At 44.4% G+C, this 25,998-nt stretch overlaps 2 protein-coding genes across 4 annotated transcripts in view; one reads left to right on the forward strand and one right to left on the reverse strand.

Moving 5' to 3' along the window:
• The first annotated feature begins 387 nt into the window (after window positions 1–387).
• CCNB2 (cyclin B2) lies at window positions 388–18,580 on the forward strand. Of its 3 annotated transcripts, XM_081147662.1 has the most exons (10): window positions 388–596; window positions 924–1,020; window positions 2,856–2,984; window positions 3,067–3,180; window positions 11,289–11,459; window positions 11,557–11,715; window positions 13,042–13,278; window positions 13,575–13,715; window positions 16,631–16,741; window positions 18,295–18,580. In XM_081147662.1, exons 1-10 carry the CDS (start codon window positions 403–405, stop codon window positions 18,403–18,405), a joined length of 1,464 nt encoding a protein of 487 aa, XP_081003788.1. In that variant the 5' UTR covers window positions 388–402; the 3' UTR covers window positions 18,406–18,580. The 3 variants fall into 3 exon arrangements, with proteins under 3 accessions (XP_081003788.1, XP_081003789.1, XP_081003790.1); XM_081147663.1 differs by lacking the exon at window positions 13,042–13,278; XM_081147664.1 differs by lacking the exon at window positions 924–1,020 and having other exon boundaries at window positions 408–596.
• A 5,311-nt stretch (window positions 18,581–23,891) lies between these two features.
• MYO1E (myosin IE) overlaps window positions 23,892–25,998 on the reverse strand; it is a 181,591-nt gene continuing 179,484 nt past the window's right edge. The window contains exon 28 of the mRNA XM_081128965.1: window positions 23,892–24,979. Within this exon, the coding sequence (XP_080985091.1) occupies window positions 24,903–24,979 (77 nt within the window). The 3' untranslated portion in view covers window positions 23,892–24,902. The remainder of the gene's footprint in view (window positions 24,980–25,998) is intronic.

Raw genomic sequence — 25,998 nt, forward strand, 5'->3', positions numbered from 1 at the left:
ACCACCTCCTACAGTGCAGCCCTGAGCCACCCAGAGGCGCCTGGACGCGACCCAGACCAACCAACCCAGACTCCAACTCGGAATTTCCGGCAGAGGAATAAAGGTCAGAAATGGCATTTTCAGGGTGTTCCCGAGAACCAACTTCCGCCCGCCCAGTACAGAAGTAGAGAAACATCCGCAGCTGAGGCCTTGTCAAAATCCAGAGAAGGCGTCCTACGCCTCATTCCTCAGCGAGACATTTAATTTCTGCAGATCTTGGTGGCCAAGGTTTTTTTTAAAAGACAGCCGGCAGAAACACAACCGGTTGTTATGACAAACGGGTCCGGAAGCTCAGCCAATCAGCATGCGGGAGTGCCTCCCGCTCAGCCAATGGGGAGAGCGCGCCGTGCGTAGGGCCGCCCAATGGGGGCGCGAGCGGCGCGGTATTTGAATCCTGGAACCGGGCGACACCCGCAGATCCCCAGCGGTGCGGGCTGGAGTGCGGGCCCAACGGCGCCGCGGACCCCCGAGCCCTCCCTCCTCCGGTCTGCGTCCCTCCTCGGCGGGCTGGCGTCCCGGCCTGCCTGTTCCCCATGGCGCTGCTCCGACGCCCGACGGTGAGTGGGCCGGGGGACCCCGACACGAGCCAGGGGCCTCGGCTGCGCAGTCCCCTCGGCCGCCCGTCGCTTCTCTTCCTTCTACTCCGAGCTTCGTCGTCCCAACCGGACCCCCGCTTTCCCCTTCTTCCGGCTGCGGCCTGGGTTCCTCTCTCCGGTCCCCGCCCCTGCTGCTCTCTGAGCTGCGGTGGGGGTGGGGTGGGGGCGGGCTGGGGTGGGGTGGGAGGGACCGGGGAGAGCGCCCCGGAGGTGCCGCCTGAGGCGAGCCTCCCGAGCCGGCCCCGGCCCCGCACCCTGGAGGCGATCCTGAGGGCTTTGTTGTTCCAGAGCCCTCAGAATACGGGCCTCTCGGGATTTCCTTCCTCCGCTCTCAGGCTCCGTACCAGCGAAGGGATCCCTGGTGGGGAAGCAATTCCGTAGTCAGGCAAGTGCCGTGAATGCTTGGTCAAGCTTGAACTCACTTATTTAACCTTTGCAAAAATCAAAGTGTTTCATGGAGTTTTGGATATTTTAACCGTGGGTTTGAATTATACTTGGATCTGCTTTTCCTTTGCTGAGGAGTAGAGGGTCGGACGCACCTGGGTCCCAACCTCCCCGCTGTAAGGCTGGTTTAAAAAGCTCGATTCAAATTTAGTCACATCGCCAGGCTTCCACCTATAAGCATTAAACTTTCAAACACTTGAAAGTTGACGGTTACTGCTGGAAAAATTGAACAGTATGACGTTCAGGAATCCTAATAAGTTGAGTACATTCATTTTTTACTTCCTACCCTTTTGTGGATCTAAGTTGAACTGACAAGTACTTTTTTGTCTAATCTATCCCATAAAGTCCTGTCACGGTCAGATTCTTTTTATCTAGCTAGGCTTCAGTTTTCCCTTGCCCCGCTCTGCCTGTCCTGGGAGGTCCATTCAAAACCCATTGGGAGATTCTTTAGGATTAGGACATGCTGTTTTTTTTCTTGTGAGATGCTTTTCACTTCTATAATTAAATTAACTCTTTTTGGTATAAATTGCTTTTCCTAGCGGGTTTTATTTCTAAGCACATTTTGTGTAAAACAGGTTAAGGTCAACTAACAATTTTTATTTCATACAATTCCAACTCTCTCTGAATTTGAGAGTAAAACTAGTATTCCACCCACAGAAACTATTTCTAGGTATCCTTAACATAAGAGAGAATCCATGCTATGGCAACCTCATTTTAAAAGGTTGTATCTCTATAAGATAATGTCTACATTAGTACTTCTTATTTCTTTTTTTCTTTTTTTTTTTTAATATATGTTTATTGGTTTCAGAGAGAGGAAGGGACAGAGAGAAATAGAAACATCAGTGATGAGAGAGTCATTGATCGGCTGCCTCCTGCATGCCTCCTTTTGGGGATCGAGCCGCAACCGGGGCATGTGCCCCGACCAGGAATCGAACCGCTATTTCCTGGATCAACTGCTGAGCCATCCCGGCCAGGCTAAACATCTGGCTTTTAAACAGCCAGACCTATAACTTTTTTTTTCTTTCAATTCTCTCTCAAGGATATGTTTTTATTGATTTTAGACAGGAAGGGAGAGAGAAAAAACCATCGAGCCTCCCGTATGTGCCCCAATTGGGAATTGAACCCACAGCCTTCTGGTGTACAGGGCAGTGCTCCAAACAGCTGAGCTGCCCTGTCAGGGCCTATTATCACTTTTTAATATTGTGTCTTGCCTGGCTGGTGTGGCTCAGTGGTTGAGCGTTGACCCATACACCAAGAGGGCGCGGGTTTGACTCCCAGGCGTGCCCAGGTTGAGGGCTTGATCCCCAGTAGGATACAGGACGAGCCTCAAGGATGCAGGAGGCAGCTGATCGATGTTTCTCTCTTATTGATGCTTCTATATTTCTCTCCCTCTCCCTTCTCTCTCTCAAAAAATCAATCAATCAATCAATAAATAAAGTACTGTGTCTTAATTTCACTTATTACGTATCTCTATAAAGGAAGGATTTTAAATACTGGAGATACCTTTAATATATAGGACTCTCTAACAAGTGACATAGGTGCTATATGAGAAATAATCACTTATCTGTTCAGCTCTTAATGGGATTATTGTTTTTATAGATAATTTAGAGTGATGTTATCAAACACAAATAGTATTTTTAGACTTCTTGAAATGTACCTTTTTCCTCTTGCCAATAGATCTCAGTATATTAACCTTTCCTAAAGTAATTCTGAATTTGGGTATCTAACATTAGCCAAGTATTTTCAGTTGTCTCAACTCTATTAATTTTTTTTTAGGTGTCCACTGATTTGGAGAATATTGACACAGAAGTTAATTCTAAGGTGAAGAGTCATGTGACACTCCGGCGAGCTGTTTTAGAAGAAATTGGAAATAGAGTTACAACCAGAGCCACACAAGTAGCTAAGGTAACACCATAAGAACTGTATGTGTGCCCACGGCGGGCAGCATTGGCTGTCTTGCCCTATTCACGTTTCTTTTTCCTTGTAGAAAGCTCCGAACACCAAAGTACCTGTTCAACTGACCAAAACAACAAATGTCAACAAACAGCTGAAACCTATTGCTTCTGTGAAACCGGTACAGATGAAAATGATGGCTCCAAAGGTAGGAAGTTCTGAATTTACAAACTTAATGAAGTAGCCTGTTTTGGGCTAGACTGCAAGGTGCCTTTTTCCACACTTTAGTTTTTTTCTTTTTTAAATATGTATTGATTTCAGAGGGAAGAAGGGAGAGGGAGAAAGAGATAGAAACATTAATGATGAGAGAGTCTTTGATCGGCTGCGTCCAGCATGCCCCCCACTGGGGATCGAGCCCACAACCCGGACATGTGCCCTGACTGGGAATTGAACCCCAATTTCTTGGCTCATAGGTCAATGCTCAACCAATGAGCCATGCTGGCCGGGCCACACTTCAGCTTTTGAAGAACATTCGTAGCAAAAGCTCTACTTTGAAACAACACTGTAGGAAATTAATATATACACCTTTTAGTGATGATACTTTAATATTTGTGACTTTGAATAACAAAGTTAATCACCTTAATACCCAAATAAATTTAGTGATCTTGGAGTGAAATTTGGTGGGTTTTATTAAAATAATCTACCGTAAGAATGAACTTGCCCATGAAGGCTGTGGAAGCTTCCAATTCTGAAACCCACATGTAAGAACAAGGTAATGCCAACATCCTGTGTTGATAATTGTAGTCTCTGTGACTGGTTAGCTCGGCCCGTGCCCCTTCTACCACGTTCAAGTTCATGCGTGCTCTCATTCCTGGGCTACATACATTCATGTAATTACTATGAGAAGACACTGTTGTAGGTGCTGAGAATACAGTAAGTAAGTACTTTGCTCTTTCTAGCGCAAAGACACACACACATATTATGAAATTTTTCAAAATAAAACATTGGTTATATTTGAGAAATATATACATTGAACCCTTACTATGCATATCCAGTTATGTTAAGGCTGATAAAGAGGCATCTTGTCTTCAGAGAGCATATCTAGAAGGGGCATAAGTACCTGAGAATTAAATTAGTTATCCTAGTGAAAGATGCTAGATGCCCTGGGTAATGTATTTGACTGAATGTCCAATGACTTGGTAGACGGAAGTGTTGCCCTTTGGAAAGTGCACCTAAAAGAGGAAGAGAATGCTGAGAAGTGGAGCAGTCAGGGAATAAGTGGCATTTGTAAGGAGTGGGAGAAGCTGGCAGGAAAAAGCACCTTTGGGGGGGAACAAAGCAGTAGCAAGAATCAAAGTACCAAGGTGAAAATAGGCCTATAACCCTGTCCTTTGGGTAAGGAGTCTCCAAGTCTAACTTGGGTCAAGTTTGCATGAGAAAACAGAAGATAAAGTTGGGAAAGGTTGTAGTTGGATTTGAAGGCCTTGGAATGTTGATATTATCCTATAAGGCAGCGATTTTTAACCTTTTTCATTTTTTGGCATGCATAAACTAATTACTAAAATTCTGCGGCACCAAAAATTGTATTTTTTGCCGATCTGACAAAAAAAAAGGTATAATTTTGATTCATTCACACCGGATGGCTATTGTTGTGTTGGCTGTTGTCATTTTTTTATTTGAAAGTCTAAGGGAAACCCTGACTAGTCAGGTATTGCATGTTTTAAAAATTCATGCAATTCACCAGTTGAAAATCGCTGCTATATTACAGAAATGAGGTGTATCTGAAAAGTTTTGAAGAGAAGGGAAGTGATGGAAGCACTGTAGGGCAGCCATGGAAGGGCCGTACATTAGGAGGTATTCAATTGTCTAAGCTGGAGCTGATGAGGGTCTTGAACTAGCCTATCCAGATGCTAAGAGACAACAGCAGATGTGTCAGGATGTACCAGAATTCCTTTCACAGACATTGTCCTGTATGTGGGAGAAATCCTTTGGATATGTTGCTTGGAGTGGAGGAGTGAGACCCTTAAGCACTGAATATTTAAGAAACCATTTAGGAATAAATTAATAAAAAATAGGGAAGTCAGGAGAGGGGGGTAGCTTTGGGGGAGGTGTCTCGTTTGACTTTACATGTGTTGAGCTAACAGAGAGGCATCCACTGGGAAATATAGTTGGAAATGGACCAGCAGCATCTGAAGGAGGGACAGACTTGGGAGGCTTCTCCTTGGAAGAGATGGTGGCAAGGATGTTGCTGTTCATACATAATACAGGAGAAAAAACCTTCGAATCAAAAACTAAAGCTCAGAACAAATACTCAAGATTGGCCTTCCTTTAATGGGCCTTTCCTGGGAGGTTTCCAAGTGACCTTCTAAAGGCCAAACACAAAGCAGCTTTTCAGACCTTGAGCATTTATTTATTTTATTTTTAATTTTTTTCCTCACCCGAGGATATTTTTTCCATTGCTTTTCAGAGAGAGAAACATTGATGTGAGAGAGACACATCAATTGGTTTGCCTCCCTCACGCTCCCTGACCAGGGCCCAGGATCAAGCCTGCAACAGAGGTATGGCGTGGCCTTGGCTGGAATCGAACCTGGGACTCTTTAGCCTGTGGGCGGACGCTCTAATCACTGAGCAAAACTGGCTAGGCTGAGACCTTGAGCATTTAAACGAGTGACTGTTTATGTGGTTCCTCCCATATTGCAGGAGGGCCATCTGTCAGTATATTTTAGATGGTTATTTTCCATACCTGGTAAATCTGTTTTTAAAAATTCATCCTAAGAAAATGATCAGAGAGACAGTTGAGGACTTTTAAATAGTAATGTAATGAATGAATATCTCTTATATAATAGAGAAATATTCTATATTAGGAGATCAGTTAAATCCATTGAATGAAATGCTATAAATACCATGTTTTAATAGAATACTTAAAGATGTCAAAATGCATGTTACATTTGAAAAAAATCAGATTATTACATGATATGATGCAGTGAAACCCCAAATTTGCTTTTAAAAGTGCGTCTATATGCAAAATATTGATGGTAGTTATTTTTTAAAAAAATACGTTTTTATTGATTTTTAGAGAGAAAGGAAGAGGGATAAATAGAAGCATTGATGAGAGAGAAACGTCATCGATTGGCTGCCTCCTACACACTCCCTCCTGGGGATTGAGCCCGCAACCTGGGCATGTGCCCTGAACGGGAATCGAACCAATGACCTCTTGGTTCATGGGTTGAACTCAACCATTGAGCCACACTGGCTGGGCTGATGGTAGTTGTTTTTGAGTATCAGGTTAAGCTTAAGATTGATTTTATTTTCTTCCTTAAAATTTTCAGATTTTCACCATAGGTACATATTAACGTTTGAATTAGAGAAGAAAAAAGGCAATATATATATATGCATATATATATATATTGTGAACAAAACAAAGGGAGAAATTTCCTTCAGAACTCCATTCTTTGAGTTTCCTTTACTCCACATCTTCTTGTCTGAGTCCTTTTTTTCTAGCTTCTTGACAAAATTGAGACCACTGTGTTTCTGATAAAGAATTATGGACCTGTAGCTCAGTTCATATAAAAATCATTTTCATGATTGAAATGTGCTTCTAGCTTCAGAAGACATCAGGGATTAATGAGCAATAATTGATTCCAATTCAAATGCATTTTTCTCTGAAAAAGAGTACAGAAACTACCATGAAGTCCACAATGTAGGGGAAGCCCTACCTCCTGCAGGTTAGCCCCTCTGCTTCCCTGTTTCTGGTCAGCCCTTTGGCTTTTGCTCTGTCCTCTGTCCATCTGCAGAGTCATTGCTGCTCCTTGCATTCAGTTCCTTCAGATGTTTAAAATGTCAGTGGACACAGGGTGTCTAACAGCAGTGAGCCCAGGGAAGCTTATAACATGAGCCATAGATTCGTGAAAGCAGATGCTCCCAGACCTCTAATTGAATTTTTCCTATCTCCTCTGCAAAACTGGAGGGCAGGGTTCTTTCTTGTAGCAGATGAAGCAACTGAATCACCCTAGGGCCCTGACTGGGGCCTTGAAAGGGTTTCAGCCATTCACAGGTATTTGTAGGACCTTATTATCCTGCAAATTTTGGAGAAAAGTGGTTTTTTGCTGAGCAATGAAGCTTTGGCAAACACTGACTAGTTTGAAGGAGGGAGAAGGCCTTTTACTAGCCCCGTTTTTTGCTGGGCCCTGGGGAAACAAGTTGAGTGAACCACTGATGGCTGTCAGAGTAAAAGCATGCCTTATAGATGCTATAATATGCTGTAAAAGAGAGAGATGCAAGCTTAGGAGGTGTACTGGGGAGTTGCAGCTAGAAACTCATATTAGGTTTTAGATTTACAAATTTGATTTCAACATTAAATTTAGTGATAGTCATTACTCAAATATAGGAATGTTTTATGACCCGACTTTCCCTAATACAAAAAGTATGTATAAAATGGAAATAAGCACAACTGTTCACATTAAATTAAAAAGAGTGCCTTTCGCCTGACCAGCGTGGCTTAGTGGTTGAACATTGACCTATGAACCAGGGGTCATGGTTCGATTCTCAGTCAGGGCACATGCCAAGTTGCGGGCTTGATCTCCAGTATGGGGTGTGCAGGAGGGAGCCAATCAATGATTCTCTCTCATCATTGATGTTTCTATCTCTCTCTCCCTCTCCTTTCCTCTCTCTGAAATCAATAAAAACATATTAAAAAAAAAAAAGGCCAAGGACATGTCTTAAAAAAACCAAAAAAAACCCCAAAAAAGCCTTTCATTTTTAATTCCTAAGAAACATAGTTATGAAAAAGCAAAATAATACAGAAGCACATAGAGTACATAGAACCAAAAAGGTCACTTCACTTTTACTACTCTCCCTACCCCCAAACTTCCATTTCATTCCATTGCATTTGCATTTCCTAAAGCTAATCACTGTAACCAATTCAGCCTTTCTGTAGTTGTGTGTGCCTGTGTATTCACGAGTACACAGTCACTACTGCAAATCAGGAACTGATCAGAATCAACAGTTTTAGTTGGAGTCCTTCCTTGTTGCACTTACTTGACATTGATTTATGATGTTTGGCATCATAAATTTAGTAAACAAAGGAACTCTGGTTTACCAAGACTTGTGTAAATACCTGTATATTTGGCCTATCAATGTTAATTGTTCTCTCAGCAGACCCAACTCATTCAATGTCGGTACTTGGAGAACTTCAGTAGCCTTTACTCACACTCCACCCAGCTCCTGATCAAACAGGAGTTCAAGTTCAGCAAAATCTCACATCTTTGTTGTTCCTAATGGGACTTTTCAGTTTTCTCTGCCAGCCCACAGAACTCATGTGTTCATCTAACCTGAAGGTTTTTATTCTTCAGGCTGATTTTGACATTCAGAAGTTTGTGCCGCTTAACTAGCTGATGCAGTTTTTAATTTTGCGTGCAGCAGGCACTGGACAGAGGGCCACTCAGTTGGTTCATAGGGCTTAAGCGACTACCTGCATGGATGAGTGGGATCTTAGGAAGGATTTTATTTTATTTTTATTCATTTATTTATATTTTAAATGAACTTTTTACATTTTTAAATTTTTTTAAATATGTCTTCACCGATTTCAGAGAGAGGAAGAGAGAGAGAGATAGAAACATCAATGATGAGAATGTCGTTGATCAGCTGCCTCCTGCCCACCCCTGACTGGGGATCGAGCCCACAACCGGGGCACGTGCCCTGACTGGGAATCGAACTGCGATCTCCTGGATCTGAGGTTAATGCTCAACCGCCGAGCCACACCCAGCCAGGTTATTTTTTATTTTTTTAAAAAATATGTTTTTTTATTGATTTCAGAGAGAGGAAGGGAGAGGGAGGAAGAGATAGAAACATCAGTGTTGAGAGAGAGTCATTGACTGGCTGCCTTCTGCATGCCCCCAACTGGGGATCGAGCCTGCAACCCGGGCATGTGCCCTGACCAGGAATCGAACAGCCATCTCCTGGATCCTAGGTCGACACTCAACCACTGAGCCACGCTGGCCGGGCCATAGGGAGGATTTTAGAATAATTATGTTGGAGTCCCAAAGGAATGTTTTTTGGAAATTCTAAATTAAGGATCAGAGTAATTATTCTTGTATTATCCTGGTGGTTTTTGGATATAGTTAAACTCAGGTGTACTTCTGAATGGACACAGGTAAACATTTCAAGCTGCCTCCTTAAACCAGCTTTCTGGAACTGACTGCCCTTCCAGGGGAGAGTGAAAATGCTTATCCTTAAAAAAGGTAACCTTAAACTGAAGCTACCTGTGCTTATTGAAACACACATCTGATCCCAGTAACTCTTGCTTAGTTCCTTCAGTGGTTTCATTTGCTTTAGGATAAATCTAAACTCCTTAGCTAGGTTCTTGCTCACCTTTCCAACACAGCTTTGTATACCTCACGGGCTGTCTCCCACTATCCTAAATCCGTGTGTAGTTCCTAGACTTTCCTTTACCCCTTTGCTTCCCTGGGACTTTGTACTGGTGTGCCTTTTGCCTACTCATTTTCCTGAAGATCTTCCCCTCTCTGGTAAACTTCCTCAGGTTTCTCCCCTGTACCCCAAGTAGTGTTTCTTATTCTAGCCCCTTGAGGTTCTTAAGTTCTTGAAAAAATGGCATGCCTCCCAGCATACGTCTTGTTCTCCTGGCCCTCCCTTGGTTTAATAACTTTGATTTAAGAGAGAAGGGCCTATTTTGAATTGCTGTATATATTTTGTTATTACTGGTTTATGCTTCTCTAAATTGGAAACTATAATCATTGAGCTTTCATATAAATCAAAATTGTTTATTATATAGCCTCTTCTTTCTTTCTGTATTTATTATTTTAATATATATTCTCTACAGCCTAGCAATTCTGTTAGGTTTTACTTTGAGAAGTACCTCTCATTCTTTTAAAAAGTAACGGTTTATTTATACTTCATTACTAAACAGTTGTTTTAACTTAATATATTTTTAATGTGTGTGATTTAAAATAAATAATTAATCCGTTAACATAAGAAAGTAATTACTGGATGTATACTTGCTCTGTCTTTGCTTCTTCCTCCTATTTTATTCATAGACTAGAACATGCTTTTCTGCTTTTTAGTTGCCAAACATTTTCTCAATTTAGAATAAATTTGTTGGTGCCCGGCCAGGCATGCTCAGCGGTTGAGCCTCGACCTAGGATCCAGGAGATCGTGGTTTGATTCCTGGTCAGGGTACATGCCCGGGTTGTGGGCTTGATCCTCAGTGGGGAGTGTGTAGGAGGCAGCGGATCAATGATTCTCATCATAGATGTTTCTATCTCTTTCTCCCTCTCCCTTCCTCTCTCTGAAATCAATAGAGATATATTTAAAAAAAAAGAAATTCATTGGTAAGAAGAAAACATTACACTTGCAGAAGAGGCTGCTGCTAAAGAGAACTGTCAGCTCAGGAATCTCTGAACCCAGGTGTCCAAGTTTCTATCAATAAATATTCAGCGAGCTCCTACTGTGTGTTAGGGGTTATATAAATATTTGAGATACCTTAGTGGACAAAAACCATTTAAATAAATGTAAGTTTATGGAGTTTACATTCCAGCAGAGGTAGACAGAAAATAACACATACCGTATGTAAATAAACTCTATAATGTATCAGAAGGTTATAGGTTATATGGGGAAAAACAGAGAAATGAAACACTTGTGGGGAAATAGGAAGCAGGTGACCATTTAAGTAGGAGACAGGATAGACCTCTTGCTGAGAAGGTAGCATTTAAACAAAACTTGAAGAAGGTGAGGGAATTATCCATGTGGTTATAGGGACAAGAGCATTCCGGGAAGAGGGAGCCTGCTTGCTGGAAGGGAGGCCAGTAGGGTGGAGCGAAGCAAACCAAGGGAGAGAAACAGGAGATGGGTCAGCAAAGGAGAGGGGAGGACCAGGTCATGGAGAGCCCGTAGGCCATTGTGAGGACTTAGGGTTTCACTTTGAGTGAAATTAGAGTTTTAAATAGAGGAGTGTATCTCTAAAAACTTTGTCTATTTATATCATGAATTATTCACCTCTTACTCTGAAATTTATTTGTTTTGGCTTTAACATATTTAAAAAATGCATATGATACTTTGATTGATTGATCGATTTGAGAGAAACATCGATTTGCTGTTCCACTTATGCATTTATTGGTTGATTCTTGTATGTGCTCAGACCAGTCATCGAACCCAAAACCCTGGTGTATCGGGATGATGCTCTAACCAGCTGAGCTACCTGGCCAGGCCTATATGTATTTTTAAAACATTTGTCTCTGCATGTATTTGTGATGAAGGCTACTCCTTAAGTGGTTATACATTTGCTTTAATTTATTGATGTAGGCGCCTTCTCTGGCACCTGAGGATACCTCCGTGAAGGAAGAGAACCTCTGTCAAGCTTTCTCTGACGCCTTGCTCTGCAAAATCGAGGATATTGATAATGAAGACTGGGAGAACCCTCAGCTCTGCAGCGACTATGTTAAGGATATCTATCAGTATCTGAGGCAGCTCGAAGTAAGTGGTCCTATGTGTTTCGGTTATGTAAGCAATGTGATGTCCCACATAGCTGGGAAGGAAACAAAGCTTTTTAAACTTTTAATTCTCCTGACAGGTTCTGCAAACCATAAATCCACATTTCTTAGATGGAAGAGATATAAATGGACGCATGCGTGCCATCCTGGTGGATTGGCTGGTGCAGGTCCATTCCAAGTTCAGGCTGCTGCAGGAGACTTTATACATGTGTGTCGCCATTATGGATCGATTTTTACAGGTAAGTGTGGCTGCAGAGAATTCCTACCAGCGGCTTACAGAACATTGCATTTGGGTGATGCCAAGGTGTGGTAGCTCTGAAGAAAAGACCAAAAGCCAATTTACGAGAAGCCAAAAAACTTCAGGGGCTAGAATGGGAAGCTTTCCAAGTGTGTCAGACCTCTGGTGGTGGTGACCAATGGGGGGCATTTTTGTTAGGTCGGCCTGCTGAAAAGTGCTCGGGGAAATACGGCATTGTCACAGTCATTCATAAAGGCAGTGTGCCCAGCGAGTGGTCTGATAGTCAGTCTGAAGCCTGTGGGGCCCATGGTGCTGCTTTTCCCGGCCTACTTGCACAGTTTCCATAGTACGTTATTCTTTGGTGTTAAATTTCCTCTGAAAAGTTAGGAGTTTGGCTAGAGAACTTTACCGATTCCAGCCAGGTGTGGCACTGAATCATGGTAGAAGTGGGAGGAGGCAGAATTTTTAAGGAAGGTTGGGGTGTGTGTGGGAAGTTTACTAGAATGTGAAGTCTCAAAGAGGAATGTAAGGAATTAAGCTGAGAAGCAGAGTGCTCATCAAAATATTTAATTATAAAAGCAAAGTGGTAAGTGGTCACTTAGAAGAAATTCCAGACATAAACCGTTACTGTATTATCTTGCAAATAGTAGCCTTGCAGATAGGATGTATTTATTTAAAGTCAACATTTATGATACAGGTTTAGGTCAAGTATAAACAATACAACAATAACTGTTTATAATTAATGACCCTGAAATACTATACAATGCCAAGAAACCATTGATTCAGTTGTTATCATTATATAAGTAGTTTATATTATACAGTCATATTTTTGGTAGATTTTCAGTAATTAGAGTTGAAGCAAGAAAAGCAAAGTCGCAGATTTTTTTTTAAAGAAAATTAAGGGGGACACTTATACCCTAGACTGGGTGCCATATTAGGGCTTCCCTAGACACTCAAGCCAGGACAGTGGGCATGGAGCAGGGACTGGGAGCTTGGTTGTCAGACACAATTCTCTATTCAGCAATTGAATCATCTTGAACTGATGTCTGAATCTGTTTGTAAGTGGGGGGAAATAATGTATTTCCTAGGGTTTTTGTGACGATTCGATGAGATGATTGGTAGACTCTTAGCGTTGTGCCTGGCACACAGTACTCAGTAACAGACAGCTGCTGTGAGCAGTGGTGGTGCCTGCTGTTCACATGTAGGTTTCCTGTGTGAGCAGAGTTGAGGTGTATATTCCCAGGACTCGGTTCCCTCTCACTCCCTTGCACCCAGATTCCTGATATGACTTTGTTAGATATGACTTTGACACATCCTCTTCGATTAGGTTCAGCCAGTCTCTCGTAAGAAGCTTCAACTGGTTGGGATTACAGCTTTGCTCTTGGCCTCAAAGTATGAGGAGATGTTTTCTCCAAATATAGAAGACTTCGTTTACATCACAGACAATGCCTATACCAGTTCCCAAATCCGAGAAATGGAAGCTCTGATTTTGAAAGAACTGAAATTTGAGTTGGGTCGGCCTTTGCCACTACATTTTTTAAGGCGGGCATCAAAAGCTGGGGAGGTAAGTGCCTCTAGTTCTGTAGGAGACTTTATTTTGCTGCTTGTTGTCTCACCCCAGAAACACTGATCCAGTTAAAGTGAAGCTTATGAATGTATAGGAAACATCTTTTAGATAAGTCCTAATACTTATCAGCTTTTAAGAGAAAAGCCCTCACATTCTGAGTTTGTAACATTCTGTGGAATAGAGTGGTTCCTGGGAAGGAAAAGTGGGTTAAGTAGATGTGAGTTCTTAGCACCTTCACCCAGAATTTTGCAAGATAATAATCACTGTGCCGTTTCCTGGCTGTTCTTTCACAGGTTGATGTTGAACAGCACACTCTAGCCAAGTATTTGATGGAACTGACTCTCATTGACTACGACATGGTGCATTATCACCCTTCCAAGGTGGCAGCGGCTGCTTCCTGCCTGTCCCAGAAGGTTCTAGGCCAAGGAAAATGGGTGAGTGTTGTGTTTAAGAGGAAATTAGTTAGGTCATATTTTAGGCCCTCTTGATAGGAAAGGACTCACATTTTCACAACACTATTCTTAAGCAATTGTTAAAAGTCCAAAGACATAAAAGAAAGCTGCTTGGAACGATCCAGGGAGAGGAAGGGATGACACGAATGTATTATAGAGTCGTAAAGAATAAGGAAGGCCACCAAGAACTGATAGGCTAAGATTTCTGGAATATTTTGTTAGGTGAAACAAGCAAGTTATGAAGCAAACAAGACAAAGCAAGGCCAAGGTCTGATTCGCCAGTACAGATAAAAGGAGCCACTTTTAGATTCATACAAGGAGCCAAAGATGCTAGTTTCTTGGGTCCTTGTCTCACTCGCCAAAGAGGACAACACTGAAACAAGGGATTGGATGACTGCAGTGCAGGGCATGGGATACCCTTTTGTGCATGAGCCTATAGACTGCCTCCAAGCAGTTGTAGAGTCTATAGCTGAACCCGAGAGCAGCAGAGCAAGAGCCTCCTCAGAACCCAAGAGGTGATGAGAAATGGTTTCATAATAGCCTCCCAGGGGAGATAGGGAGGTGAGTGGGAGCTGACTTAGAGGCAGCTCCTCCCAAGCTGGCCATCCCCTCGTGTTCCAGGAGGATCACAGAGCATTTTGCCAAGACATAAGCTGTGTTTCAGACCTTTGCTTGAGTGGCCTGTGTGGATACATGAAAGCTACCAAGGCACCATGGCGGAGCTGTTTCCTCTATACAAACATGGAACTGACTCTCATTGACTACGACATGGTGCATTATCACCATGTGCACCGATATAAATATAATGCACCAATATAAGTACAGTTTATATTTTATGTAAGAAAGGAGGGAAATAAGAGAGAGTATATGTTTATGTATTTCTGTTTTTGCTAAATTTTCAAAAAATAGAGGCAGTAGACCAGAAACGAATATAAATGGATACCTGTGGGCTTAGGTGGGAACAGGAGAGAAGGTAGAGGATGGGAGCAGGACTTCTGGCTGTAATTTTTATTAACTTGTAAACAATATAATGTAACTTTTTGACTTTTGAACAATACCAATGTTTTATGCAAACCCTAAAATGGAATTAAGCAGAAACAATGTCACTATGTATCAAATTGGTAGTAGAACATAGGGAAGAATTAATTCAAGTAACTTTTAACACAGTGTTCTGACTGCATCCTTAGTGGGATGTGAAGGTGGACAAAACAAAGGACCAAAAAGGTAACACACTTAAAGTTTACTTAGGAGGTTTACTTAGTTGTTAATAACCTGTTACTATAATTTGGAAACTACTTATGTATTTTGTAGTATATAACAAATAAACATATTTATGTTATTAAAGACTTAAATTTTCACTGTACAAAGAAAGAGAAAATGTTAACAATTAAAAACAAAAGGGAAAACCCTATAATATTAGATCTATTTTGGAAATGTCAGTAAATGCATAATGAAAGGTCCGGGAAACAATGACCACCCAGTAGCAATCAACATATTCACACACCTATATACACACACATATATACAATTGTGTATATATGTTTATATGTACATATATGCATATATGTACACACACACACGTGCACACACACACACATACAGAGTTGGCCCTTAAACAACTTGGGAGTTAGTGGTGCCGACTTCCTGCACAATGGACTATCCACATATAACTTATATTAAAAATATATATATATATATAATATAACTTTTGCTGTACTATTTAAAAGTGAGTTGCAGACACCATGATAAAGTGGCAAAATGTTAATAATTGATGAATCTACACAAAGGATATAAGATGTTCATAATATTATTCTTTTAGTTTTTCTGTAGATTTGAAATTTTTTGAGAAAAAAAGCTTGAGGCAAAAAGGCCACTGGTACATGAATAGTACATGGGTCTGGTACCAATGGCTCACTTTAGCCAAATTGCATTACTCTCAGACACGCTTCCTTGGGCTCTAAGCCTATTAACTACAGGGCTCCCTCTCTTCTGGGAATTGATTTCATAGTACCAGTAGTTGTGTGTTATTTCAAGATTCGCTCCTGCTTAGTTCTTTCTTTAAACCTATTTTAGGATTAAGATTAAATTGTGATTTATTTTCCCAATTATATTATACATGTGAAAGGTGTATTTCAGCTTTTAGAATTTATCACAGAACTAAAATAAAGTCAGGTTACATATCTTCATACGTGAAAAGTCTTAGGATCAGTCAACAACTGTCCTTTGACTTGAGTTTTGTTCTCTGGGGCTGGGTCACGAGGCTGGGCGTAGAGGCTTCCCGGAGCGCTCTCTCTTCTCCAGGCTTACAAGAGACTCCGGTGGTCTTAGCTCCTCTGGATTCGGTAGATTGGATTGCTGCCTGTGGCCTAGTTTTTGTCATAATTCTGAACCTCTGACTGATCATATGGCTCTCTAGGCTCTCAGGCTCCTCATCAGCCACTGCCATGCTGGGCTTTGCCTGGGGAACGTGTGACACGTCCTAGCCCCAGGTCTCTGCCATAACTGTGACAGGGCATTCCTTTGCTGGGTTTTGTTTTCATGCTGTCCCATGTTCCCTCCCCTTTCAGTGTGGTGAGGGAGGTAAGCATGAAAGCTTTACTACATGAAATACCCTGCTTAGCCTGTGTAACCTTCTTTAAAAATAATAATATGGGAACTTTGACTTGATTTAGCTGAGAGCCACACCACACCTTGCTGTAGTCCTGTTCAGAGGCAGAGTCATCCTGCATTTACTGGCTGCTTTGCTGGTATCATGGCAGTGATTAGGGCTGTGACTGAATTTCCAGGAGGTATGATTATTCTTTTATAGCTTTTACATAAGTAAGTCAGCATGTGTAACTTGGGCTCTTCTAAAGAAGTGGAGGCTTTATCTTGCCCTCTCTGGCATTGTGTTCCAGAACTTGAAGCAGCAGTATTACACAGGATACACAGAGAACGAGGTGCTGGAAGTCATGCAGCACATGGCCAAAAACGTAGTGAAAGTAAATGAAAATCTAACAAAGTTCATCGTGAGTACCTTTCCTAAGTGGTGAAAGCATTAGACTATGGGCTTTGCATATGAGAGTATGTGTATATATGTGTGTTTGTGTTTTCATGTAAATTGGCATATGTGAGAGCTTGTTTCGGCACAAGCTCTGCATTTTTCTAGTGCACAGCGGATGGAGTAAACTGATAAACTCTGAAAGCAGTTTCTTTATTTTTTAATATGTTTTTGTTGATTTTAGAGAGAGGAAGGGAGAGGGAGAGAGAGAGAGAAACATCAATGATGAGAGAGAATCATCGATTGACTGCCTCCTGCACGCCCCCTACTGGGGACTGAGCTGGCAACCCAGGCATATGCCCTGACCGGGGATCAAACTGTGACCTCCTGGTTCATGGGTCAATGCTCAATCACTGAGCCATGCCAGGCAAAGAGCAGAGTTTCTTTATCACTTTTTTTTTTTTGGAATCCTCACCTGAGGACATTTTTTCCATTCCTTTTCAGAGAGAGAGACATATCCATTGGTTGCCCCCTATATGCACTGTGACCAGGGCTGGGGATTGAGCCTGCAACCGAGGTACTGCCCTTGGCTGGAATCAAACCTGGGCTTTTCATTCCATGGGCTGACTCTCTAAACACTGAGTCAAACCAACCAGGGCAAAGCAGAGATTCTTTAAAGCAAGGTAGACAGTCTAACGGTGTCCAGGCCCAGATTACTCAGCCAGGCAGCTAACTGTTCAACAGATGTATCCATGCTGGTCCCTGCGCCCCAGGTAGGGCACTCAGCAAGCAGGGAGGGCTGGCTGGCATATGGTCTGGAACAGCAAGGGCTCTCCTCATGGCCCTGTGGAAGGCTTGGGTATTTGGGCGATACTACTGAGGGCCTTTGTCCAGGATCTTTTGGGACAATGACTAAAAGGCACCTGCATAGCACGCATGGTGAAGGAGGGGCAAGAAGCCCATTCAGGAAGTGTCCTGTGTGGCTCACCTGAGGGAAGGAGCCCAAGGAGATTGGACGCTGTCCTGTGCTTGTGTGACACCGAATCTCAGAGCTTACCAAGGTCTGGTGACAAAGAGCAAGGCATTTGTACTGATGTCCTCACATCCAGGTTTGCTTCCTTACGTGTAGTTTCGGCATGATTTAGCACATCGTGGAAGTGGAATGTTTCAGTCCCGAGGGCGTTGTCTGGGCTCTGCTAAGCACAAGTTGTCACTCATGTTTATTGCCAGTTACTGCTGCCAGGCCTGGCCAGCCTGTCCTGGTACGATAAACTCAGCTTCCACCTCCCACCCCTCTGGGAACTTATGAGAGAAAGTGTCTTTCTTAGACCTGGAAGTCATTTGGTTCCCCATCACCTGTACTACCAGCTGAGCTTTCTCCGTTACTAGGCATGGAAGGAAATTGTCAGGCACAGCACAGTGACCTCAGAGAGCTTGCTGGCTTCAGTGACTGGGCATCACCCTACCACCTGGAGATTGTGGGTTTGGCCCTTCAGTACTTGTAAATTAGACTAGGAACAAGGTATAGGGGGAGAGAGAGGGGAGTGCCGATATATCCTTAACCACAGATGACTTCTGCAGGCCGTCAAGAATAAGTATGCAAGCAGCAAACTCCTGAAGATCAGCACGATTCCTCAGCTGAACTGTAAAGCCATCAAAGAGCTCGCTCTGCCTCTGCTGGGCCAGTCCTAGGCAGCCTGGTCCTCGGGAAGATTACCCGTCTGGGCACGGCGTCCTGCTGATTTGGAACTCTGTGACTCTATGACTCTATGTGTAATTCTCTAGTCTACTCCATGAAACCTCTTCTCAGACCTAGTTTCTAACTATATATTGAGGAAAAATAAAGCTATGGATTTTTCTTAAGGTATCCTGTGTGTATATTTGTGCATTCTGCCAAAGCTCTCAGTAGACACTTGCTCTGACTCATTTCTTTTTGAGCTATGTAGCGTATACATTACTGCCTCATGACTTTGGGAAAGACCTTCCTACCGTTTTCTCAGATGGAAAAACCAGCACTTGGCTTCTGTGAATGCCAATCCATTCCTCAGCTTCTTGAACATAAAAAGATCGATTCATCATGAAAATTTAAAATGAGAGGATAACCATGATAGTTCCCTTTCTAGAACCTACTCAACTATTCTCTTAATTACTATACAGGGACACCGGGCCCACTAGGCTATGGCCACCATAGGTAACCCTCACAGTGTGTCTCAATCTCAGATTCAGTGAGACCAGGAATAGCAGAGTGTCCCAAGGGGCCTGTGACATCCTGTTACGGTTGACACTGGGAATGCATTTTCCTGATGTGTTGGTCAACTACATTATGGGTCACTGTTTTTGTTTTTGTGTGTGTGTGTGTATTTCAGTGGGTGTGTGATCACATTTAACATTGTGTTCTAAGGGATAGTGCATTCTCAGTTTCCAACCACTAAAAAACAACAAGCAAGCCTCCTCATAAAATAAATGTCTCTTTATAGCAACAACTTCCCAAACTATTAGTTTGACGAGATGTTAATTGGCCTTTTGAGGAAAATGAGTTAGTCAAATATATTTGGGAAACATTGCATAAGGGTTTTGGGGAGCTTCAGTAAATTCGTTAAACTCAGCGTTTCCCAAACCTGGAGTGGTGAAAGCTGCCTCCCACACGACAGCGAGGCCCATGGGTGCCTGGCTCTGTCACTGCCCGAGGAGAACCTGGCCCTGGCCAGGACTTGCTACTCACCCCTTTCCTTGGGCAGGCCAGGCTGCCTGACTAGTCTAAGCATTTGGAGAAGCTCGGTATCTATATGTTGAAGTCCTAGTTCTATAAATACCCCTTGCCCAGGTGGTGGGACTTGTTCCCAGGGCAGCCTCAGACAGACTGAGGTCACAAGTGTGAGGGGTAACTGAGACCACGGAAGGGGGCTTTCCTGGCTCTGACTTCTCATTAGGAGAGGATGGGTTTTGTAGGCATACTCCAAAGACATTTTATAGCTTCTTTATGACATACTTTGCTTAGCTAACTACTAAATTCTCTGACTCAGGAAATTCCTACTTCCAGGATGTCATAAAAAGACCTTTAAGATACTTCCTTATGTGCCACAGCAGGCACCCCAAACTCAAGTGTTATAAAAGTGAAATAAGCCATAAAGGTATAAGTCATAATATCATAAAAACACTGGAATTAGAAAATGTGGTAATGTAAACATGTATTTGAAGAGCGCAGACCCTGAAGCTGGGTTGTTTGGGTCTGAGTGCGTAGCTGTGTCCCTGTGAGATGGTACATGAGTGTTGACCTCAGAGGGTTGTGCTTAAGTGTGTCAAGCCTGAAGCACAGTATCTAGAGGGGCTTGAACTTGAGTGGCTGTGGCTTTAAGGAGATTGACAGTCTTGGAAAGAGGTGGACTGGGCATTTAAAGATATGTTAGACGCAGCTCTTGCCCATCAAAGGAGTTACACATTTATAGCTGTTGAATCCTATTTGTTTTTCTTTTCTTTTTAGGTTTTTGATTTTTGAGAGAAAGATATTAGACTCTTAAAGGTTGACAATTAGACTATCAAAACTCCTTAATATTTGTTGAAGACAAAGATTAAAAGCGTGGGCCTTGAGGTCAGATCAGGGTTCAAATGACAGCTCCTTTACTCAAGAGCTATGTGACCTTGGGCAAAGCAGTGAACCGAACTGAGCCTTCTCATTTGCAAAGTGGAGATTTTAGACTAGGACACCCTGGTCAGAGGGGGCAGGTACAGCACAGGAGGAGGCGTGGGATTAGCTGGTAGGAGCCAGAGTGAGCTCCTAAATTCAGGTAGAACTCTGAAGACCTGCTAGGCCTTGGGAGAGACACAAAATGAGGAGGGAAAGGGGCAACATTGCAGGGCAGTTCCCACTCTTGACCACAGAAGTAGGGGGTGCCAGGAACATGGCTCTGGTGCACTGCGCCCTGATGCACTGCGCACACACCACTCCTGAGACCGGACTCCATGCCTACCCAGCAGCGAAACCCCAGAAACCCACCTGTGAAAGAAGTAGCAACTAGAGGCAGGGCCAGCCTCAGTCTGCCCAGCTTCCAGGCAGGGGAGGTTTGGGAGTTTAGAGGGAGTCAAGAAGGGGATTTGGATTCTGTCCAAGCCTTGCTGTGTGGCAGCCAGTGGAGACCTGGCCATGTTGTCTCTCATTTGTTCAGTGAGCATCTCTGCCTGGAAGGAGCCATGGGCTGAAGGGGGAGGAAGCTCTCTCCCTGGCATCCAGGACAAGCTGGTCTCTGTGCACAGGCTAAACGTCCCCAGCAAGAGACTCCCACGCCCCCTTGCAGTTGAGGCCACATGACTTCCAGCCACTGGAGTTTGAGTAGACATGGTGTGTGCACTTCGCAGGGAACATCCTTCAAACAGGAAACCGCCTAACCCCCTTTCAGCCTTCACGGGGCTGGACTTGGTGGAGTCGTGTGTGATCAGATGGGCTGGGACAACACGGTGGAACGTGGGTGGCCTGCACGCTGTTGGTGGGGCAGCCAGCTCAGAAAAAGGCCTCACCCTTTGCCCTCTCCATGTGTGCCAGCCTTGCTTCCCTAAGAACTGTGGATGGCCCTTTTGCATGTTTTCAGAAAGCCAGTTGCTCTCCCTGCTGCAGCCCCTATTCATTAGCACCCCTCTGGGGACCCCTGGGGGTTCCTTGAGACCCTTTCAATTAGTCCATCAGGTCAAAGCTATTTTCATAACATTAGGATGTTATTTGCTTTCCCCTCACTCTAGTCCTGTGGATAGTATATGGTGGAGTCTTCCAGAGACTACACGACGTGATGATGTCATCCTCTGGCAGCGGAATGTGTTTGTTGGTGTTTTGAATTTTTCTGTTTGAATTTCTGATATTGTAAATACCAATAGCTCTGACAAAACAGAACCAACCACCTGAGGTCCTCAGTACCATTACGGCGTGTAAAGGGGTTCTGAGGCCAAAGGGTTTGAGAACCGCTGGTCCACTAGTTAGAACACTTCTGCCTTAGAGCCCCCCCCCCCCCCGTCAAGCTTGCTCACTGGTTCTTGGTTACTTTAAGCCTTCGGCTGAAGGGACCTGTCACGTCTTGACACTGCATTTTCTCCTGCTGTACACGTGTGCTGTATGTGCACACACACCCCGTATCCCAGAGGATGGAAGGCCCCCTGATGCTCCTTAAATCCTAGGTTAAGTGACTCTTAACTGAACAGTGAACAAAATGTCAGGCTTGGCTGCCTCCAGAGATTGCAGGAAACCTAGGGCAATGCCGTTTTCTTCACCTGTAAACATGAAGTCACCTCTATTCACACGTCAAGCACCTCTTTGAGCCTGGCACGGGGTGAGGCACGTGGGTGCAGGGGTGGGGCTTGCTCTGTGACCCCCATGGGTGAGGGCTCTCTCTGCTGTTTGCTGGGAGATTTCACCCAGTTTCTGTTCGGTCACCTAGAGCATGAGGGGTCCCAGTTACACACAAACTTGAAACACCAATAATTGATTGAAAGCAGCCAGGACAGATTTCTGCCCCCAAGGGGATTCCTTGTTCTTTTCATTTTTTCCTTCCCTTCCTTTTCTCAATGCTTAACATTAGGGAAAATTACTTAAAGCCAATACATTTTTATTTAAGGAATTTCACACATTGTGACTCTTTCCACTGCCCACCAGTCACAGCGGTTCCTCCAAAGCTTGAGTTAGGACATCCTCAAGACAGCCCTTTTTTAAAGGACCTGTGCTTAATCCAGACTCGTCCTGTCAGTAAGCCCCACATTTTAAATTTTTATTTATTTAAAATATATATCTTTATTGATTTCAGAGAGAGGAAAGGAGAGGCAGAGAGAGAGGTAGAAACATCAATGATGAGAGAGTCATTGATCGAGCCCACAACCCGGGCATGTGTCCTGACCGGGAATCGAACCCTGATCGCCTGGATCCCAGGTCAATGCTCAACCGCTGAGCCACGCCCGGCCGCGCCCCACATTTAAAAAAAAAAAGTCTTTATTGATTTCAGAGAGAGAGGGAGAGAGACGGAAACATCAATGAGAGTCATCATTGATCGGCTGCCTCCTGCACACCCCCGACCAGGGATCGAGCCGCAACCCAGGCATGTGCCCCGCCCGACCGGGAATCGAACCGGGATCTCCTGGATCCTAGGTCGATGCTCAACCGCTGAGCCATGCCAGCTGGGTGCCCCAAATTCTTTTAATGTTGGGCTTTTTTCATCCCAGAACTTATTTTTAGGAGGAAAAACAAAAGTTCGTCCTAGCCAGCCAGGGGTGCATGGTAACCACCAAGGGTGATCTTGGCTGCCTGTGAGAACACAGCCTGGGCACAGAGGCGGTGGGAGCCCATGGTGCTCCTTGGTTGGAATTCTGGTTCAATCTTCTTCCTCCCACTTTCAGTGAGTCCAGGAATGTGAAAGTCCTTCATGAAATATAGAGAGTACAGTGTCAACAGGATCACCTTTCCTTATGTTATCACATTATGGCTTTATTTTCCTCTCTTCAATGGTCCCAAAAAAGGGGAAGTGAGATACTTTAAATATTGTTATTGTTACTCAATAAAGTTTGCTTCCTGTTCTTGATAAAACACAGAATTCAGTGGTTTACTTTGTTCCAAATTCAGATATATTTTGTTATTTATATGTAATCCCTGATAATTATTTCCCCAGGGACTTGGGGATCTGAAATGACAAAAAGGTGCGAGCTGGTCAAACCCTCTTTCCCAATAGCTTAAGAATGAAGCGAGTCTCCGCTACCCCCTTTTTCTTACTGTGCACATCCCATGTCCCCCACTTTCACTATTACTGCAGTAACACTGAACGGTTTGCTAGGACTGCCTTAGTAAAGCACCACAGGCTGGGAGGCTAAACGACAGAGACTTAGGGTCTTACAGTTGTGGAGGCCAGAAGTCAGATCCAGGGGCTGGCCAGGTGGGTTCCTCCGAGGGAAGCACCTGCCCCAGAGCCCTCTCCTTGGCTTGCAGCCGGCCGACTCCACATCCTCCGTCCTGAGTGTCGATCTGTGTCCACATTTCCCTTTTATCAGGAACCAGTTGTACTGGATTAGGGCGCATCCTAATGACCTCATTTTAACTTTACCTCTGTGAAGAACCCGTTTCCAAATAAGGTCATGTATGGAGGTACTAGGGGTTCGGGCTTCACGATATCTTTTTTGGGGGTATATGGACACAATTCAACCCATAACAAATGTAGAGAAAGAACAAGGGGACTCACTGATTCCTTTATTTATTAGGAGGTAAGGGCAGGGCCGTGGGGGAGGGGAAGGAAAATCACCTGAAGGGGAAGGCCTGGGAGGGCTGGGGGACTCAGCTAGAAAGCGGTAACACTGGTTCTATCGCTGAAGAGTAGTGCACATCTGTAAGTACCTGGTGCGAGTTTTGTAATAAAACCTACCTTATGAATAAGTACAGTGGGATACTACTTAGTACATTCATACATGTTTCTACCATCTTGAGATTTTTTATATATACAGTATATGATCTGTTTTTATAAATGTACAGCTTGGGGGGAAAAAAAAGAGACCCTTCTAGTAATAGGTACAGCATTAAACACAAAACCAACATGGGCCAGCCACATTCCCATGAAGACCCAGGGAAAGCAAGGCCGACCGCCCAGCCCCTAGCGCCCGCTCAGCCCCGCAGTCCAATGGTCCTCGCAAGTGGAAACCAGCGCCCCGCCGCCCCCGCAGGCTCAGCAGGCCGTGCGGCCCGTGGCAGATGCACAGGAAGTGCCCAGTCACGCCAAGCCCAGCCTGCGAGAGCGGGGCTCCCTGAGGGGACGTGGCAGAGGGGAATGTGTGTCAGGTAAGGAAAGAGGGACGGAAGAAATGTGCTCTTCAACTAAAGGCACTTGTCAGCGGCCGCTACAGCCATCCCCTGGGCCCGGTGAGCGCGTGCGGGGCTGTTTTGATAGAGCCAACAAGGTCTGAGTGGACCTCGCCTGTCCTCTCACCAGGTTTAAATAGAATAAATAAATCTTAGTGGGTGGTTGTTTTGCCCTTCTGGGTTCCTATGACTAGGCTATCTTTTAGGATCATTTATGGAATGACACTCCCGTTCCCCCACCCAGCGTTTCAATGTCCTGGGGAAGGTGCCAGGCCTTGGAGAAGCAACTGCTGGCTATAGATCAGGAGCGCCCCAATGTCCCCCTCCCCGTCTGTGCCTGGAGCTCCTCTGCCCCATGCACCAGTCTCTGTGCAACTCAGATCTTGGTCACGTAGTTGTTGGGGAACAGGCCCTGCTTGCCTCGTAGCCGGCCCGTCCACCAGCCGGAAGGATCTGTGGAGAGAGGGAGATGGCAAAAGTGAAGGGGGGCCTTCGCCTGGGGCCAAAACCCCTGCTCCCACGCGCATCCCAAGGGCAAGGGCGGTTGGGCTCCAGCCACGCTTTTTCCTTTATTTTAAATAAAAAAGTTAGTGGTAAAAAGTAACCCCTCGCCTATAGCAGACACACAGATGGGCCACTCAGGGCCCTCGCCAGGGAAGGACCTGCTGCCCAGCTGCGAGGCGTTGCTGCCAGCCGCCAGCTGTGGGCGGCTCTGCGGGGCAGCCTCGGGCCCACGCCGAGCCAGGGCCCAGGCGCGTGGGCCTCCGCAACCAGCAGTCTTCTCTCTGGGGCGGCCGCTGGGCTGGCAGAGACGGCGTGGCTGTGTCCTGGCCTGACGGCCGCCAGGCCTGCTTCCTCCCCTTTTCTTTCCCATCCCAGTCTCCGCGTCTGGGAGAACCTAGTCGGCAACACTCCCGATCCCTCCTTCGTGCCGTAACCCCAGGCCCTTCACCAGGAATAAGTATTTGGTATATATTCTTTCCGACCTTTCTCTGTACATATTCTTTTTAAACAGAAACGGGCCATTCAATATCTTACTATTCCGCATCTTGCTTTTCAATACTTCAGAGATACAGCCTTTCCATGTCTGTGGCTCCCTTTTTAACCAGCTGCATTGCATTCCAAAATTTATGTAGCCGCCCCCTCAATGATGGACACGTGTTCCCAATTTTTCACCCTTAATGCAGCAATCAACGTCCATTCTTATATTGTTAGGCCTCCGTGCAAGTAGTTCTATAGGAGGGACCCTGGGCCAAAGAAATGGACCTTCTATTATCCTTCGTAAGAAAAATAAGTTGTAACAGGTAATACTTTCATACATACTGGTGAACAGTGGAGACGGCGGCCCAGGTCCCTGCTTGAGGGCGAGAGCCATGCTACCTATTTCTTGTGCTTCCTTCTCGAGGTATTTCATGTATATGAAAGCAAGTATTTGTAAAAATGACCTTTTCTACACAAATGACACATCCTGT

This window comes from Miniopterus schreibersii (genome assembly GCF_964146895.1).
Source record: "Miniopterus schreibersii genome assembly, chromosome: 1".
Taxonomy (NCBI): Eukaryota; Metazoa; Chordata; class Mammalia; order Chiroptera; family Miniopteridae; genus Miniopterus; species Miniopterus schreibersii.

Bases quoted from the DNA above. Each gene is read 5' to 3' on its own strand.
- CCNB2 (XM_081147662.1), top strand. From the start codon at position 403: ATGGGGGCGCGAGCGGCGCGGTATTTGAATCCTGGAACCGGGCGACAC. The intron at 1,021-2,855 runs GCAAGTGCCGTG...ATTTTTTTTTAG, and splicing joins GGAAGCAATTCCGTAGTCAG to GTGTCCACTGATTTGGAGAA. The intron at 3,181-11,288 runs GTAGGAAGTTCT...TTATTGATGTAG, and splicing joins TGAAAATGATGGCTCCAAAG to GCGCCTTCTCTGGCACCTGA.